At 40.5% G+C, this 20202-nt stretch overlaps 1 protein-coding gene across 1 annotated transcript in view; it reads right to left on the bottom strand.

Moving 5' to 3' along the window:
• LOC140150695 (BAR/IMD domain-containing adapter protein 2-like) overlaps window positions 1–20202 on the bottom strand; it is a 118708-nt gene that overhangs the window by 84622 nt on the left and 13884 nt on the right. Inside the window, 1 exon segment of the mRNA XM_072172778.1 lies at window positions 19673–19759. Coding sequence (XP_072028879.1) covers window positions 19673–19759 — 87 coding nt within the window.

Below are 20202 nucleotides of genomic sequence, written 5' to 3'. Positions count from 1 at the left end.
ACTTAGGGACCCATCTGAATTGATAGTCGACCCGTCTTGAATCCCGATGAATCGAGAGAATGGCTGACTTATAGTTGGCTATCGTTGCCTGCTGAAGTCCTGACCTGAACTTTTCTGTCAGAAAATCTGCCACTAGAGGCACAGAGGCTCTAGTGGGAGATGTATTTCTCTCATCGCACCATGCGTAGTAGGGAGCCAAACGCTGACTATATCGCACGGAGGGTAGACTCGCGTCTACCCCGGCGATGAGAGAAGCAGCTTCTGATGAAAAGCCTCCCTCCGCCAAGACGTTCCCTGATAAGGGCCATGCAGCTAACTGCAGGTGCTCTAGTGGTAGACTTGGTACCTCTCCTCCGGGCATCCGGAGTAGATTTGGTAACTCGGGAGTACTCGCGGCTGTGCCGCTAGTAGATCCACCATCGGTCGAAACCACAGGTGTTTCGCCAGAACGGTGCTATCAGAATGACGTTGCAATCCTCCCTCCCGATCTTGGTCACCACCCTTGCGAGTAGCGAGATCGGGGAAAGCGTAAGCAGTCATTCCTCCCCAGTCTCACGGACAGAGCGCCCACGGCGAATGCCTGTGGGTCTGCGACCCTCGAGCAGTACACCGGCAGCTGATGATTGCGATGAGATGCGAACACATCTATCGAGGGGTGGTACATCACCAAGATCGTCTGGGCGACCTGCGGAGCAAGGGACCATTCTGTAGGTCCCGACACCTTTCCTCGTGACAGATCGTCCGCGAGGATGTTGGTGACTCCGCTATGTGCATCGCTCTCAACGTAATCTGCCTGGCCTTGCACCACCCTATCAGGCGAAGTGCGTGCAGGCACAACCGTGGTGACCTTGTGCCCCCTTGTCTGTTGAGGTAGGCCACCACTGACGGTTGTGTTGTCCGCTTGGACAACGATATGAGATCCACGATCACCTTCTCGAAATGCTGGAGAGTTCTCTCCACTGCCCAAAGTTCGAGAAGGTTGATATGGAACTCCGTCTCCGTGGCCGACCATAGGGCCGAGACTGAGTCCTCGTGGATGGGCCCCCAGCCCAGTTTTGACGCTGCCGGTCGTCACTACGTGACGCTTGACCGCTGGTGCAGGAACCTGACACCTTGAGTCAAATTGGGCTGATGGGTCCACCACCAGAGTTCCTCTCGCGCGATCTCCGACATCGGAACCGCGAGGGATATTGGGTGACGACTGGGCCTGTAAAAGGCTAGAAGGTGTAGTTGTATAGGCCTCATGTGAAAGCGGCAGTACGGCACGAGGTCTACCATACTGGCCATAAGGCCCAAAACCTTCATCCATGCCACAGCGGGTGCTCCCTCTGACTCGGCCAAGAGTCGGGCACACCTCGCCATGTTCGTCACCCTCTCGGGTGCGGGCGCCGCGATCCCCTCCTTGAGGTTGATCTGGGCCCCTAAGAATAGTGGTGTCTGCGTCGGGACCAAATTGGATTTCTTGGACGTTGATCAGAAATCCCAGGTCCCGCACCGCACGGACTACTAACTCCACGAGACACTGTGTCTCCAGTGGGGTGCGTCCGTAAATGAACCAATCGTCCAGGTAGCAACACATGTTGACTCCCCTGCGCTTCAGGTACGCTGCCACCGCCCTGACCAGGAGTGTAAACACTCTGGGGGAGGTGGACAAGCCGAATGGCAGGCATCGAAACTGGTAAGTTTGACCCTGTACCTTGAAGCGTAGAAACCTCTGATCTTGAGGTGCGATCGGAACATGCAGATATGCGTCCGAGAGATCTAGCGATGCCGCCCACATACCCTTGATGGGGCAGGCTAGCACAGAAGCGAGAGTCTCCATTCTGAACCTCTTGGGCCTGATGAACTCGTTCAACGGCTTGAGGTTCAGAATGGGCCTCAGTCGCCGGTCTTCTTTGGAGCCAGAAAAAGTGCTCCAAAACCCTTGGTGAAAGGGGGGTAGACCGGGACAATCGCTTGCTTCGTGAGAAGCTGAGTGACCTCTGACAGTAGTGCCCGACGCTGGGGGCCGTCTGGCGGCACTACCGTGGACCTCTGAATCGTGCAGGCGCACGAGGGGTGGCTGGTAAATTCCAGTCTGTAACCCCCACTGACCACTGACAATACCCAGGCGCCCGGTGAGATGGCATGCCATCTCTGGGCGTAATGCACAGCGGCCGCCCACAGGGGAATCCCTGTGGAAGTCCAAGGCCTGCCGGCATGGCCTGTCGACCGCCGTGCCCTCAGGACCGATCTGGTTTGCCACCCTTAGAAGAACGGCTCTTCTTAGGGCGCTTGCCATACGATCCAGCACTACTCTTGCGCTTCCCAGATTTTTTGGGAGGTGCTGGAGTAGCCTCGGCTCGGGTGTAGTCTGTGGTGCTGGCGTCCTGCTGAAGCCGGAGCTGGCGCTGAAGAACGCTTAGAAGACTTCTTCTTCTTTTGCTTCTTCTTCGCTTCTTTACTGCCCTTCCCTTGGTCAGGGCAGCCTCTGACTTCTTCAGAGTGCTCTCATTGGTGGCCTTTTTCGCCCGGTCCTCCACCGTAGCGCAAAAGGCCTGTCCAAAGAGTAGCCCCTGTCCCACCGAGTCTGACTTCTTCATTGCTTCAGCAAAGTCGGAGCCGTAAGTTGACTGGAGGGACAGACAGGCATTCTCCCGGCGGCGAGATGACATCCTATGGGCTAGGCCCATAGAACTCTCGTTGAGGTTAGCTGTTAGCACCGCTAACAGATTAACCTCGAGGAAGAGTTCAGACGTTGACCCGTGGTCGTTCGCTACCTTCCTACCGCGGTGCTCGGCAAGCGTGGTAGCAACGCTAGAGACTCTGATAAGCGAGCGTGCTCGCTTATCGATGAGCTTTAGCTCCTCCTCCCACTGGGGGAGAGCGACCCGGCGCCTTTGGCCGCCAGCGGCAGGCGCTGGCAACGCTCTGGATCCATGTCAGGGACCCTGAGGTAGGTTTCAGAGTCCTCCTGCGAAACACGCAGTGGAAGCGTGCAAGCCCGCGGCGTCGAGGCTCCCGCGAGCCTGACAGCCCTACGAAACCTACCCTTGAGGTCCGCCGGGAATGCAAGTGCGGGCGACCCTTGTGTGGACGCGCTAGCTGGGCATCCTACTGAAAAGATGCCCTGGTCCTCCTGAACGGACTCCTCCTGAGAGAAAGCCAGGCCCAAACCTTGGGCCACACGGCTCATCACCTCAGCGGTGTCCGCAGGCAGACCATTGCTAGCGAGTTCCTCACGGGAAGCGGGGAAGGATACCTGAAGCTAGCTGCACAGTCTCATCAGACTGTGAGTCGCTACTGGTTTCATCTTCCGACTCCTTTCCTCGCCTTCAGACTCTGACTCACTCTCTGATGAGGAAGAGATCTGACGACGGGCATCTGAAGGTGGACAGGGAGGTGTCGCCACCGTGTGGCTAGCCAACTGAACACCAGCAGAAGAGGGAGTACTCCCGCTAGACCCCGAGATGCTAGCTATAGCATCCCGGGATCCGCACGCTCTCGCTGCTGTCGCCCTAGCCATAGCAGTGTGCGGCCTACCCTGAGCTGTATCAGGGTTAGCCACTCGCCGCCCGGGTTGGGTAACAACTGGTGGTACGGCTTGCCCAACGCTAGGCGGCACTTGCCACGGTGGTAGACCGTGGAAGAAACCACCCTGCGGCGGATACCACGGGCATACCCTGTTGGTAGCTGACCCTGAAAGGATCCGCCACCAGGGAAACCCCATGGAACGGCAGTACCAGTACCGCCTCCCCCTGTTGCCACAGAGACTGTGGTAACCAGGACAGTACTGCGGTACCTGCGTGGTTGTAGCGTAGGTGCCCGGTAGGGCTCCGGCTGCGCACCACTGTACCCATGCCTCACAGCGCCCCCGCTAGAGGATCAAGCGCAGGTATGGGTACCCCGCTATACTGGCTGTCCCTTGGCTAAAAGGAGCTTGCCTAGTATCACGGGTAGCTGAGCGTGTATACCCTCGATCAGTCACCTCGCTACCTGAATAGGCAGTATCAATCAATGGAGCCATGCTCCGCTGAATAGATAGTGATCGATCATAAGAGGGTAATTGACCCATTGACTGTAATGGATCACCCACGCTCTGCTGGCTCTCGAGGACATAAGTGGGTTGTTGATCAGCCAGGCTGTTCAAACTACCTACCCTAACCTCTTGAGCCTTGCCCAAGGTCGCTGTGTGTGGCTGACCACTGACTGCAGCTATGGGCGCGTGCATAGTGGCTACCACTGAAGTCAAGCCGTAGCTCGACTCGGTAGCTGCCACTGTTTGCACTTGGGTCGCTGTCCCGTGAGAGACTGCGAGCCCAACCCCGGTATAGCCGCTAGCCAGTCCCGGAGGACAGCCGGCAGCCATTCCAAGGCCCAGGGAATCACTCGGCGGTCCCACCATGGAACGCTGCCGTGTGACAACCCCAGTTGGTTCTGCTAAGACTACACCTGAAGCGTTAGCCCCGGTATCGTCTCTGCTAAACCCATGCACGTTTTCATTCGACCCTTGCGGGGAACGAAGGCGTGCTGCGTGTCGTGGATCAACCCAGGCAAGCCCGGGTTCCACTGGCACGCTGCGGGCTACTGACCGGCCGAGGCAAGTCCGCTGCACGCTGTATGCTAGGATTCAACCCAGGCAAGCCCGGGTACCTTGGCATACTGTCCGTCGCCGCTACTTCGCGGGTGCTAGACCCGCCGTTCGCCAGCAATAGACGGGTGTCCACCTGCAAGAAGCTCGCTAGAGATCTCACTGGTAGACTGGTACTCGCCTGTTAGGGCAAGTACCGCCCTGCTGCCTGCTACTAGCTTAGACGTTAAGTCAGTGCTTTCGCTGGCTGCTAGGCCTTCGGGCTCGCTAGCAGTCCCCGGAGGGTCCGCCTGCTTGCCCGGGACCGGAGCCCCAGAGGTTACCTTAGCGTGGCCCTTGCCGCCTCGCTAGTACCTACCATATCAATCTTACCTGTAGGCTTCTGTTTCTTAGTCTTCGCCTTCTGTCTGTGTCAAGACCTAAACGAGCGCTACTTTCTAAATCCTCAAGTGGATGTCCGATAAGCCTATGCAAAAGGAAGCACACTTATTTGATTTAGAGCAATCCCTGTGGGAGTAGCAGAGTGGATGCGGGTCCCACTCTGGTACAAGGGAAGGGCATGATTGACAAGGCCTAGACATTGTAGTAATCGGGAGCGCACAGCACTACCCCCGAACACAAGCTCAAGCCCAATAAACAGACCCACACGCACAGTGGCTGACGCTGATGTAGTGGTATGATATAAAAATATATATACAAAGGGATGAAAACTGAAAACCTTTTGGGGAAGATTTGTCAGGCTGGTCCTTCGAAACCCACGAACTCTTAGCAGTAACTCGTCATCAGACGCCAGTACTGAAAGATATAACGATAGAGCACACCATAAACATAGCGATAATCACTCACCATACATGTATACACAGTACTGTACAAACATCTATTGTAACTTACTAGTCTGTTATAGTTGTTTTACGTGAGAACAAAAATAAAATGGCGACCTAAGGGCGGCCATTTTGAAAACGTGTGTCCCGTATATGAACGGAAACACACATACAAGCTAAGTTTTTGGATCGTTTTTGTCACTTTTCTAGCCGAAAAATGTCGTCAAAACTATCTCCCTAGCGACTATACTGGTTGGTTTTTACCTCAGTGTAACAAACAAACTGTATATTTCGTCCTTTGGTTCGTAATGATACTTAGCGTTGGTAAAGAAAAATCCACACGCCTATCTCATCTAGAAACCAAGGAGGATAAGGGTGATTATCGTAGGTGACGTCACCGAATGGGTGAGTCCACTCGGGGATCGGGGTTTTGTTATTTATTCATTTATGTGGGACAAAATGACTATTGGTTTTTTCCGCATCTCGGGATCGATGCAAGAAGTATCTTAATCAACATCGAAACGGTAAGATCGACCGTGTACTGAGTCTTTCCGTTAACAATTGAAGCCTCCGAAACAAATGAAGCCTCCGAAACAACAGTAAACTTAATTATCATCTATGCATATCTAAATTGGTATGTTCCATATTGATATCTGCATTGTAATTGTTGCATGATATGTGCAGAATGTCATAAAAATAAAAAAAAATTGATATTATGGTTAATGCTTGAAAAATATACTGATATCCAAGAAAGCCCGCTTCGGAGGCTTCACATGCAAATAACACCATACTTAACAAATGGGTGAAAAATTATCATGTTATAAATCTGCAATATCTGCCGTGATAGAATCATTGATTCAATACACACAAGAAAATAACAGCTTAGATGATCCCAACAGTGTTGTTTTCAAAAAAACTACTTCTGCCATGTTTAACCATTGTAAACATGAAGCCTCCGAAACAAAAAAAATGACTTGCTGTGATAATTTAATTTTTGTCACAACTGAAATTCAATACTTAGAAGCAAAGCATGAAAATTGGTAATTGTGATATTTTTTACCTATTTTTTCATGTCAACTTGTAGTAGTTAGCCAAATATTTTACTTTTATGATCACCTGTGTTGTTAACTGAAGCCTCCGAAACACAAATCGCTTGAATTGCCAATTCTAAAAAATAACTCCAATTTCTGTGAAACTTGGCTGGGAGGTTCCTTTCATCAAGTAGTATTTGTACATGAAGTTAGACATTTAAATTATTTTAGGAACCCAATTAAAACTTTAAAAATATGTTTAAGGTGGGGAAATTTCCATTGCAAATGACCCTTGATGTTAAAATTTTTCAAAATTGCAATTACAAACATAGCAAAACATGGTATAAAATTTAACTTATATCTGTTGACTTACTTTGGAATGGGATTTCACATGTATTCCAGCTTTCATGTCATAATTTTCTGAGCTTATGTAAAATACATTTTTCTTAGATTTTAACCAAAATGTTATGGAAATGTCAAATTTTTATCAGAAATCAAAAGGTTTAAGCCTTGAAACACTATTTTACTGGAATTTAAGTTGCTTCTATGCATGATTACAGTAAACAGAAACATATTTAAGTGGTTTGAAATTTTGACCCTAAAAATCAAAAGTTACACCCTTTACCGTGAAAATGACCATAAGATAATCATATAATGCTAGTTAAAAATGCAAACTGGAAAAAAAATCACATATTATAGCCTAAGCCTACATTGTTTTCTTGTTTTTTGATGAATTGTGTTTTAATTGTACTTCATGCTGTTTTTGATGTACATTATATACTCTGTTTGGGTTTGGGTTTTCCCAAACCTTGTCCTGGGTTTTGTGTTTCCATTCTTTGTGTTTTTTATGAATAAAAAGAGTGATTTGATGATGTTACCCTGGCACTAAAAGCTATCTATAGTAAAAGCATGTCAAGGCAAATCAATTCAAAAAACAATTTGTATAATACTGTTTTTTCATAAAAATGATATTTTGTCATGTAAAAATGGGTATAGAAAATTGCCACTTATAAACTGGGGGTATCTTTGTGGAAATCCTTTTAAAAGCATCTTGTAAAGTGGGCTATTCCAGTTGCATTTCATTTCCACAAACCCCCTATGAAAGATATGACTTTAATCTTCCACACAAGGGGTGTACTGTAGACTTCAAATGGAGTCACCCATTCAGGCATATTACCCCATTTGAAATTCATCACTCACTCCCATATGTGTATATGATGTCATGTCTTCCATAGGGGTGTATGGATTTCAACTGGAATAGCCCATACATATAATATATAATTTCCTTTTTATAGAGCCATCTGGTAAATTGTGCTATTCCAGTTGAAATCCATATACCCCCCCCCCATAATGGAACCATAACCTTAATCTTCCACACATTGGGGGTGTAGATTTCAAATTGAGTCACCCATACAGGTAACCCTAAGTGAAAATTAACACCTTGTGTGGGAGATTTACATTGTAATATAGGTCATGCAAAATTGCTTTGCACACATTTGCACCCTAAGCTTATTCTGTCGCCAAAAGGGGCTGGATCCACTATATTTCAAGATACCATTTGTTCTCAACCTCATCGGCCTAAAGTCAAAAGAAATCTATGCCACTGACAGTAATACACAATACCAGATCCCTGTACTATAAAGTACATTTTACTCATATCACCGTTCAGCTCTCACATCTAATCACTATCAAAAATATTAAATTTATTATTGACTTATTAAAAACATAACATATAAACTGGAAAATAGACTTACTATAAATGGTCATGTGACTTTTTTGTCAATTGGTAGTAAAAGCATGTGTTGCATTAAAGCATAGTAAATTGTGTGTGGTTATCAATAAAACAAAATGGGTGTGGTCTTCCTGTATATTTACTATCATATCACTTGATATAACATGTAAAGCTGGGGAGTGTTTACAGTGATAAAGCGAGGGAATACATTTTATACCTGCTTATTATGATTTCTCCTGGAGGTCAATATTTGATTTTGTTTTTAAATACATGTAGAAAATGTTTATTTTTCTCCTGATTTTTCCCAATTTAAGATGGTGATGCAAGTAAGGCTGTCAAATTCAGAAACCATGGCAAACACATAATGCATATTTCAATGCTGTCACAAGGTCCACTTTTCAACCTCCCCCAGACCCCCACCCCAAATAAATCCTGGCTATGAGACTATGTGCACATTCAATATCTAGGCCTAAATACATTTGTAATAAGGAGGAAATCACACAGTGCATCAGCTAAATTAATAACATATCTTTTCCCTAGATTATTGGGAAAAGAGGAACTTTGGTGCACTGTTTCTATGAGATAGGATTTCAGAGTCATATGCTTCCTTCTGTTTCATATTTCACTCTTCCTGTGTATTTCATTTACCATTTCCTGTATCTTTGGCAACTAACTCCCATCAACATGATCAGAAGGAAACACATAGGTCACTATGGTTCGCCTAATATAGGCCTACTTGTTTAGGCTAATCCATTTTTGCTGTGCTGATCAACAAAATGTTAGTCATGGGATCATTGTTTGGCAAATATGTCAACTTTTCAATATCATGTGTAGGCCTATGTGTGTGGGTATAGTAGGTGTGGTTGGGGGCATCGCCCAGGTGTGTGAGTGCATTTGTTCAGACCTGCAATTGAGGAGGTACCCCTGAAAAATGGCTTGATAAGCAAAGAAGGCCCCAGGAACCAAGGGCAGTAAAAATTCAATTGAGTCCACAGTTTGGTGCCTATAGCTTCGGGTGTGCAACGTCTCAGCTAGATCTAGAGGAAAAAGTTGTATATATATCCTCATTTAGACTTAAAAATACAAGTAGAATGTATGTAGGTGTGTGTGTCGATGTCAGCTCCCAAAAACCCACCGTTTCTAGTTCAAGAGGGAGCATATATACCCACCAAAAATTATGATGGTCCCCACTGGCTCCTGATATTGTAGTAAGCTGGTGGTAAGGTCTAAAAAAATTGTTTGATTGGCGTATTTTTAAAAAACTTTTAAAGCTGTAAATTATGTAAATTGCATTTGAAAAAGGCCTTGGAACTTTTTTTTCATCTTTTTTTTTAATTTATAATTCATGACTACTTTTAGGGGAGGTAGGGTTATGCCAATCAAACATTTTTTTAGGCCTAAGCGATAAATTTTTGTATCAAAATTATATTAAACATGTTCCTGTTTACCTTTAATGACACACATTTCTGAACCTTAAAAAGTAAAATTTGTGAAGCACACCTGGGAATCTGGATGAATTGTGTTCCCATTGTACACATGGTTTTAGCATTACGTGACAACAACGTTGCTGTTGTTGCTAAGAGGAAGGAAATGTTGCATAGTAAGACCCAAAATCAGGATGTGCAATTGCACATGTACTGTACATGTTGTTGTCAGGCTGCAGAAAACTGTGTTACAAGTACAAATGTACTGGACTGCTTGTTCAAATCTGTACGAAAAATACATTTGTATTTAGTTGTCAAAACAAATAATATGTACATTGATGTGCAAACATGCATGTGCACTGCACAGGTGTGCCCTTTGATTAAGTTCTAATCTAGGATGTGTGGCCTCTCTTCAAGAACTGATAATATGCTCTGTAAATACCTAAAGTTCAGCACTATTTAGACCAACTCAATCAGGCCCGTACGCAGGGGGTTCCCCCCCCCCCCCAATTTGCAAAAGTATACATAAAGTCCCAAAATATCACAAATTGCGAGCATAGCAAGCAACAACAAAATCAGGGTTTTTTTACGCTTTTTGGTCAAAAATGGTCCAAATTTTGGAAAGAAAGTCCACTTTTCACAAAATTGGCCCCCCCCTTGGGAAAAAAGTCCACTTTTTAAAAATCAGCACCCCCCCAAAAAAAAATCCTGCCTACAGGCCTGAACTCAACATGTTAGCCAGTGACCCATCACCCATCCACTCATCTTTTGGATGGGCGATTTAAAAAAATCTTCAATCCATCATATTGTATGGATGGGCACTGTTTCTCGGAAAATGCATAATCCATCCGATGAAAATCCCAAAATGAGATAAGTAATTTTCTATAAAAAGTCATGTAAAATCTATCACCAGTAGCCTTTAACTGTCTGTAAAATGGCAATTTTTTGATGTCCAGTCCAGTATCTATCCCCCCCACACTTTTTAAAACAAAATGTCCCTTGTTTCCATTCCCTGTGTAGGAACTCACATGATTTTAAATGATGCATGACTATTGCGACTACAACCTCCCATGCAGGACACAGGTTTGAAATATTGATAACGGTCTCAGCTTTATACATTCAATAATTTAATGTCTATTTTAAACCTCTTAACAGTTCATTTGGATGGAATTAAAGCATTATTAACTCTAGCAAAGCTGTTAGCTCATCCACTACATGTACGTTAATATGAATGATTAGCATACGTAATTGCATGATAGAGCAATCATTTTGAACTTTCAATCAGAATTCCCATGCGCATTACATGTTTGCTTGCATGAGCAACAAACCATTTCAAATTGATACAACAAAAATTCATTGGGTATAATTTAATACCACAAGGTATTTTTAAGGGGCATGAATGCAATCTGCAATTCCAAAAAATGTCTCAATAATCGGCATGACTAGCTCAATTTTATCATCATCAAGAACATAACATTACAACATCATGTCAACAGGTATTTAGTGATTCCCATTTAGACTGGCTCAATTATGAATATTTAGAATTAAACTAGAGCGATAACCGCACCATAGCTGAACCATGTGGCTTCGGCAGTATTGCATTTAAATTTCAGCTCAATTGAAGCATTTTGAAAACTTGACATTTGACCCCTTAATGACCTTAAATGAATCTTAAAATGTTTTTAAAATGTTTAGAATGTCATAAGGATCATTGCATATAAATTTCAGCTCAATTGGAGCATTTTGAAAAAACTTGACCTTTGACCCCTTTATGACCCCCTTAATGACCTTAAATTAATTTTAAAATATTTTTTAAATGTTTAGAATGTCATAAGGATCATTGAATTTAAATTTCAGCTCAATTGGAGCATTTTGAGAACCTTGACCTTTGACCCCTTTATGATGACCTTAAATTAATTTTTAAAGGTTTTAAACATGTTTAGAATGTCATAAGGATCATTGCATTTAAATTTAAGCTCAATCGGAGCATTTTCGGTTAAAATGACCTTTTTTGACCCCTGTGACCCCTGGATGACCTCCGACGTTTGGAAATATTTTTATTATATTCTTTATATTTTCCTCTTTCATATGACACCACTCATGGGGTCATACCTTCGTGGCATTTAGAGATATGTCCATTTCAGACCAAATGGTTAGTCAGTTAGTAAGTAAGCTAGTAAGTAAACTAGTAAGTAACATTCACTCATATAGGCTGATACCATTTCATGGTTCAGCAAAAACCCAATACCCAGTCTTATGACTCCTTTAGGTTGTCTTTTCCTACACTTGCTCAGTCCTTCTGGTTCACAGTAACACAGTAAACATCATCAGGCCAAACCTCATTTGCATCAAATCCTGACAACAAGATGGGTCCAGGGAATCAAAATCGGATCATATTCTGTGTATTGGTAATGAGTCACACCAGTCCACAATATTCAATACTGATAGCCAATTTCACTTTTTCAGTGCATTATTTGTCAGACACATGTAGCCATGGGGTAGGGATTGGGTGAAGCAATGATGGGGTGTGACACACACAGTCTCCCAGGAGACAAAGAACCCCCAGTGGGTACATTGGTAATTCAGGAAATAAATTAGAGCCAATGACCAAGCATTTCACCAAATTGTATGCTGATAATGATACAAGTAGGCAAAAAAAAATCATCACATTTTTTGTTGTTAAAAAAATGTAAACCACCAAAGCCCACATCATGGAGAAATGAAGGTTGGTTCACATCCCTGCATCAGCGTATCCTCCTGGTCACTTTTCAAAAACAATGAGTTAGAACAGTATTAGTTTGACACCTGGGTCAATCATTTACCTTACTGCAGAAAATTAGTTTATTGGAAGTGAAACGAGGGTTATGTTATTGATGAAACCTTCTATTTTGTAGAAATCTGATGCATATTATACCCTTCATATCCCACGAGGGCATGCAGTGGCACATGCTTGGACACATGATCAGAAGGTTGAAGGTTCTAACCCCAGCGGTGCAATCATGTTGTGCACACAGACAGGGCACTTAACAGCTCTTTAAACTTCTTAACCGCTATTGTCTCTCTCAATGTACATGCAGGTGTATTTGGGGTGTTTCCATAACCTGACCACCTTTTCTGACTACCTTTTCTGACTACCTTTTCTGACCAGCTTTTACAGTGAGCCCTGTGATATTTGAATGGCCTTATCCCAATGCCATAGTCCAATAACATTAACTAAACAATCATAGTGCAAAATTTGACCTCAAGTTGCAGAGTATGAATTTTTGTACCCCAATTTTCAAAGGTCATTCAATGAATGTACAAATGTATTGGAGTTAAAGAACTGTGCACTAATAGATGAAAATGTTTTGGATCCTAGTGTTTTATGCCATAATCATAGACATGCCCTGCTGGGTGATAATTACCAAGCTTTTCTCTGGGACTTGTTAATAGATAAACAACATTTTTAAGGGTACATGGTTGTTATTTCTTTCTCAATTTAGATTATTTATTTGTACCTTTTGCTTGTCGAGTATCCTTTGATTTTGTTTTGTTTAATACAGTTTTGTTTGTATATTTAATGTCTTGGATGCACCATCGGATCGAGTGCCACTGATGTAAAAGCAATTTCCAAATAAAAACTTGAAACTTAAAAACTACAACACTTTCATGGTAAATGAAATTATTTAAAACAAATAAAATAAAATTTTGCACACACATCCAATTTTCCTGACTTCATTCGAACGAGTGCTCCTTAGTGTTACCCTCAGCACTTCCCTGTTCAGAGTCTATCTGATGGACAATTAAGGGTATACGATGTATTGTTGGTCGAAGCAGCAGAAAACAAAGTAGTTCACAGCACCTTGCAAATGGTAGTGAGCTTTAGCAAAAATTGCATTGCTCAGTAAGCCCAATCGGCATTGGAAGTTTGCAATGCATTGTGGGACACATTTTGCAGTTTGGGGACACTTTGTCCTTTGACCTATCGGGAAAATTCAGAAAAATTGGGGTTTTGAGGGTACAAAATATAATTTAAAACGTGTTACTAGAATAAAAACAAACCCAAAAATTTGATTATTGTATAAATTAATTATTTTATTATTTATAATGATAACATTTAATATTACAATAATAAATTAATGATTACAGCAATTTTCCAGATATGTCAGAGGTCAAAGTGTCCCAAAAACCTGAAAGTTATGGCGATTGGGGTTATTCATAGAGAGCGGCGTGTAGAATAATTCAAATATCACAGATATACTTTTGTAGGTCCTGTGGTTCTTGAGTTATGTTGTAGAGAGGGCTGAAACAACAACACTTATTGTAAAATGTACATAACTCATTAACAATAAATTTAAGTATATGATTTGTATAATGAACTTCTGCAAAACACCAAAGTGTTATTTTTCAATAATATATTGATTCAGATAATGAAAATCTGCTTCGACCAACAATACCTCGTGTACCCTTAAACCCATATTCACATTCAGGGCATGTTTGACAAATATCATGAATATGACCTTGTGAAGTGGTTGACCCAGCACCTGAAATGATAACTGTCTCCTCTCTATAAAACTGAGAAGTTAACTGCCCTGTGAAAAACCATGGAAGTATGGAAAAACAAAACAAATTTCACTTCATAATTTCAATTTTATGTCACTTAACATCCAGAATGGTACAACATTATTGTGCAAAGTGTAAAGATAATAACAATGAAGCAAACATCAAAATATTAATGTCAAATAAGATTGTCAAAAAAGATGGTCAGAAAAGGTGGTCAGAAAAGGTAGTCAGAAAAGGTGGTCAGGTTATGGAAATTCCCGTGTATTTGGGTACTATGCTGGGAAGGTCAGGAGGAGTGGCAAGACCACCACCACAACTTGAATCAGGGGCATCTGTCCTACAAGTAAATGCCTAGAGATGGACACAAGGCCTGTGAGCAATAACTGAGCATTGCTGCGATACAAAACCTCTGTACTTTATCCCAACAATGGACACCATATTGATTGATAAGAATCTACCTTGTCCTTATTTTATCTTCCTACCTCACAACCGCACATAACTTGGTTTGCAATATTATCAAGATACACGGCGCAATATTCTGATCAATACACGCCAGTTATAATTCCTTGTAATAATAAGTGTTGTAATTGAATTACACTGTAAGCCATCGCCTCTAATACTTGCATCACAAATCATCACACTTTGGTTATCAATTTCTCGCAAGACGTGACTGCAAAAATGTGAAAGGTCATTAAGGGTGCTAAAATTGAAGGAATATGTTAATTTTAGAATGTGATTCCTTGCTGTACCTAAATGGTTATTTACAGTGTTCGAATTTAGGAAAAATAAATGGTTGTCCCACGGACAACCAGATTACAATTTCTGGTTGTCCGTCTAAGTTTTTGGTTGTCCGTAGGCCTACGAATGTGACTTTTGGCTAGATTTATGGTTGTCCGGCGGACAACTAAATCAGTATTTTTGGTTGTCCGGCGACTTTTTTAGTTGTCCCGGGCAACCGGACAACCAAAATTTCGAACGCTGGTTATTTAGGCCTTTTTTAAAATACTTGAAGGGATCGGATAGCAAAGTTTGCACAGTATTTTTCGTGGGACCTCAGAGCACAATGAGGCAAAAGACTTGAAAAAATGTAGGCCTATATCTTCAATACGAAAGGTCAAAATTTTCAAATTATGGACAGCTTTTCCTCCCAGCTACATACACTTTTAAGTACATATTATTAGATTGATAAAGTTTACTTCAAGGACTGTTATATCAAAAATATCAATTTTTAATGATTTGCCATAAAATTTGTATTAGATCAAAATTTTAAAAAAATCAAAATTATTTGATATAGAAGGACATTCCTCGTTATTATTCAGAATGCAAAATGTGTTTGATGTGCTCTCATGCCCTACAAAAAATGCTGTGCAAATGTACATGTTGCTATCTGATCCCTTTTAAATGTAACAGGTTGCATCTGTCTGTCAACCATTTTTACGGTCTTCTTTCTAAAATAATTTCCTAATAAGTGTTAAATAATTTGTGTTATTGGACTTTTCTTGTCAAGAAAATTGTCATAATTACACAAAATTTGAATTTTGATGAGAAGATATTTAAAACAGATCTAGAAAAAACAAATAGGGGCTATACCTTTTCTTTTGTATTTGAAAAAATTAAATTGCACGGAGTAAAAAATTAATCCTTGTGAAATTAGAATAAAATTTTCTAGGTCATCAGTTTTTGAAGATCGAGTTCTTTTTTAAGAGTCAGTCAAAACGACCATTTTTATGCCTTAGAGCTATTACATTCACCTTTATACAAGTCTCTCTGAGTCTCCGCAGACTAGACGTGTTCAACAAACCATAAACATACTGATCAAGTCTTCAATTTTGCATGGCACTATCGCATCCTCCATCCCCCACAAGAAAGATGAGCCACCTAGCTGCTGAGCAATGACCTTATCAGTTCATTCTACATGTATGTTGAATGTTGTTTGGATATCGAAAAGACTAGACTGAAAAGCATAGACTGACAAGCAATCCTGAGCACTGTAGTGTTCTTTGCTGGGGAAATTTTATCTAGCCTAGCTTTCTTTAACAAGAAGTTCGACATATTATTTAAAAACAAAAAAAAATTACCGGTATGTAAATTCTAATGTTTAAAATAGCGGTATTAGTGATTTTAATCAACAGCTTTTTACCCCTACTTTGACACATTTTCCTCTAGATGAACAAAAGACAGATTGATCAAAATTCATGTGACAGACATTTATAAAACAACATCAATATCATACCAATTTCCCAGATTAGAAAATTTTGTAAGATACGTACAGCTACATAAACATCAACATACCATACTAAAGTGAATACATATGTATATGCATTTTAAAATTAACACACTATGTGCACTGCCCCTACGCAGGTTTTTTTTTGGGGGGGTGCAGATTTTGAAAAAGTGGGCCTTTTTCCCAGGGTTGGGGGATTTTGTAATAAAAATTCCTTTAAAAAGGAACAGGGCGAACAAATGAGGAAGTGTCAAGATAAAGGTGTAGTTATTTTATTGTTTGAACTGTTTCTATAATTCGCATCGATCATAATGAGTATGTTTTTACGTACCTCAAATGACAAGGACTACGGTACTTAGCCTATGATCTTGCAATTATACTGTACTCAGTGTATGGACAGTGTAGCCTATTTGTCTAATCATTTTGGCTATTTAATTCTGACCATTGTGATTAAGGGGTACTACACCCCTGCCCAATTTTGTGCCTATTTTTGCATTTTTCTCAAAAATTATAGCACATTGGGGACAAGTAAGATATGTATATTATAGGGGCAAGAACCAAAACTACTACACTGGAAATTTTATTTCAGCACAGACAACAGTTGTGGAGTTACAGTCAAAAATGAGGGAAAACCAATATTTGGTCAATAAATCAATAACTACTTGCTTTGAGTTGCTGAATTTTCAGTACAGTAGTTGTAGTCCTTGCCCATATAATATACAAACAGGCTTTCAGATTGGTGAGCTATTGTGTACCAAGTGATAAGACCGGGCACGTATAATAAAAAATACACTAGATAATTCATGACAGCCTATTTACTGGCAAATGGTGGGCCAAATAAATCTTAGTTGATTCTTGAACACAATTTAAGCAGGAACCTTGAGGCAGAATGTAGCTATGGGTATACAATGTTTACAAAATAAGAGCGTTAATGTTTTGTACATCAAGTTAACGTCTTTGCTACATAGCTAGTTGTTAATACATCAAAAATGTGACTCGAGATTTACAATTTGATGACATTCAAAATAATTTAGTATTGAAGAATTTCAACAAATCACAGAACTTTCATTTGTTGACATACTAGCAATATTGTTAACAATGTTGAAAATCATGTTCATAAGCGTAACATCCTCTATAGGCCTACATCTATTTATTAATGTTCATAAACGTATAACAATTTGCCCGGCTGTATGGCATTTTCCAATATACTCGGTTAATTTTGTGGGGTTCATTATCGAACCCCAACGGTTTTAGCTTGTATTTATATTATTTATTAACATAGGCCTATTTGTTTGTGATATTTCAAGCGTTTTAAAATTTCAAAATAATCCCATTCAATTACACGGTTGACGGTGGAAATTTACTGAATTTAGAGAATGCACTGCGACCACCACCTGAAATCTATCAAAATAATATTATTAACTAATCCCATAACTGTTCAAATAACAGCCCTCACTTAACAGACATTTTAGTCTCAATTGACAGGATCTATAAGTGCTAAAGTAAATATATATTTTCTCTTTATCGCCTGCCTAAGTTTGCCCATTTAAGGGATGGAGTATGAACGTTTGGACAGTATTTATTGTGAGACATTAGAGCACATCAGACATGTTGAATTGCATTCTGAATACGAAGAATGTCCTTTTGATATAATATAATTTTCATTTTTTGAAATTCGCAAATGATGATTTTTACTTAAAGTATATGTAGGCGGGATGAAAAAGCCGACGATCAATTGAAAATTTTAACCTTTCGTATTAAAGATATGGATCTTTTTCCCAAAACACAAAAAAATTAGGTCATTTTGGGAAAAGTCCATATTTTCAATATGAAAGGTCAAAATTTTTCAATTGACCGGCTTTTCTTCCCAGCTACATACACTTTAAGAATATATGTCATTAGATTTATAAAATTTACTTCGAGGACTTTTTATCAAAAATATGAAAAATATCAAATTTTAATAATTTGTCATAAAATTTGTATTACATCGTGATTTTCAAAAAATGAAAATTATTTGATATCAGAAAGACATTCTTCGTATTAGGAATGCAATTCCATATGTCTGATGTGCTCTCATGTCCCACAAAAAATACTATCGAAACGCCCATTCCAGATCCCTTAAGTACCGTACTCTCTTTAATTTAGTCAAGGTTGTGTTTGTATAAATGAATTCAGTTATATAAACACAGCCTTGTGAAATGGACATGCTGACATAAATTAATTGATGTGTGCCCCGGATGTGTGCTTAAAGTATCATTAACAAGTAGTTTGCCAGTATCAATAAAACTATAATGAGGCTATTAATGTAGCCCAACTGTACGTACAATCTGGCAATACCGTTAAATCTTGAAGAAATGAAAAATGTCTGTTGCAATTTTCTGATTTGCATAAAAGTAATTCTAGTTCATCCAAGTTGTAAAACAATTATTTCTTTTAATACAAACACATGCCTTGGTAAGACAACTTTATAGCACTGTTTGAATATCAACATGAAGTAGTAATGACAAATTTAAATGTACACTATCGCCTCTGTAGTTTCCTGATTACATAGACAGCACGATTATTTTATTTTTATTCTGCAACGCTGTGAGGAAATAAGTATGCCAAAACCCATCGCAATAAGGACGAAAAATGCTTTGCATTTTTCGCCCAAAAAGTGGACCTTCTTCCCAAAAGTTGAACCTTTTTTTGCCCGAAAAAGCTTTTTTTTTTTTGCTCGCTACACTAGCTAATTAGGTTTTTTTGTGACTCTTTTTTACACTTTTGCAAATTGGGGGGAGGTTTAATTATCTCAAAACAATTGAGAATCATAAATTTGTTCTTTATAAATTTCTATGTTGAATGCTACTGAGTACATTAGGGCTACCTAATATGTGACATGATCAAGGGGAATGAGTCACATGTCGACCCTGGTCGAAAATGAGTTTTACATATGTTTCTAAAGAGAACATTTAGAACTTTCAGAAACTGAAAACCCCAAGTTGATCTGGCTTTTCTTTGCAAAGTTATGTCACTTTATCAATCGCTGAAAACAATAGAAAACAAAAGAATTTTAACACTTTCTTTGCCAATATCTCAAAATCAATGTTAGCGACATCCGACTAATTCCCCTTGATCATGTCACATACATGTATTGTATGTAGTAGGATATAGTTCACAAGTGGCTGTTGCATGCATAGAGGAAGTCATTGCATGTAAAAATGACGAGTAGTTATTATGCTACCAATTTTTAGAAGGCAATCAAATTATAAGTAAACAATGATGAAGTCCACACAATAATGCATTACAAATTCAAACTGTTTTAGTAGCAAACAATAAATATGTATACCTAGTTGTCTTGCTCCTTTGGTTTCACTCGCTAACTCTCCAATCTTAACAATAGCATCAAAATATTCCTTAGCTACCTGTACCACATCTGAAAAGACAAGAAATACAATTAAATAATTAATTAAGATTATGCAAGAAAAGTAGGCAAGGATTTTAATATCTGTTACATTTGTACCACCCCAAGAAATTAGCATTTAAAGGAGTATTTTGTGATCCTAACATCCTCTTTTTATGACATTTTTCAGTAGATATCCACGAAAAAAGCTTATTCCCAAAATTTCAGTTGATTCCGATTTTGTGTTTGTGAGTTATGCATGATTAAATGTATAGCCTACACTGCTCTATATAGAAAACGTGTTGTAATTTTGTTCTGGTATACCAGAACGAAATTCAAATTTCCCGATATCTTTGCTAAACGAATTAATCTGCAAGAAATCGTTTGTACATAAACATTATGTAGCCAGAGGTTTCCAGATATAAAAATCTCAACTTTTTTTGAGAAAAGTGGGGGGATGATGCTCTTTTAAAAGG

Source organism: Amphiura filiformis, chromosome 4 (genome assembly GCF_039555335.1).
Source record: "Amphiura filiformis chromosome 4, Afil_fr2py, whole genome shotgun sequence".
Lineage (NCBI taxonomy): Eukaryota > Metazoa > Echinodermata > Ophiuroidea > Amphilepidida > Amphiuridae > Amphiura > Amphiura filiformis.
The sequence above is the reverse complement of the archived record's forward strand: the minus strand, read 5'-3'. Positions and strand labels throughout refer to the sequence as shown.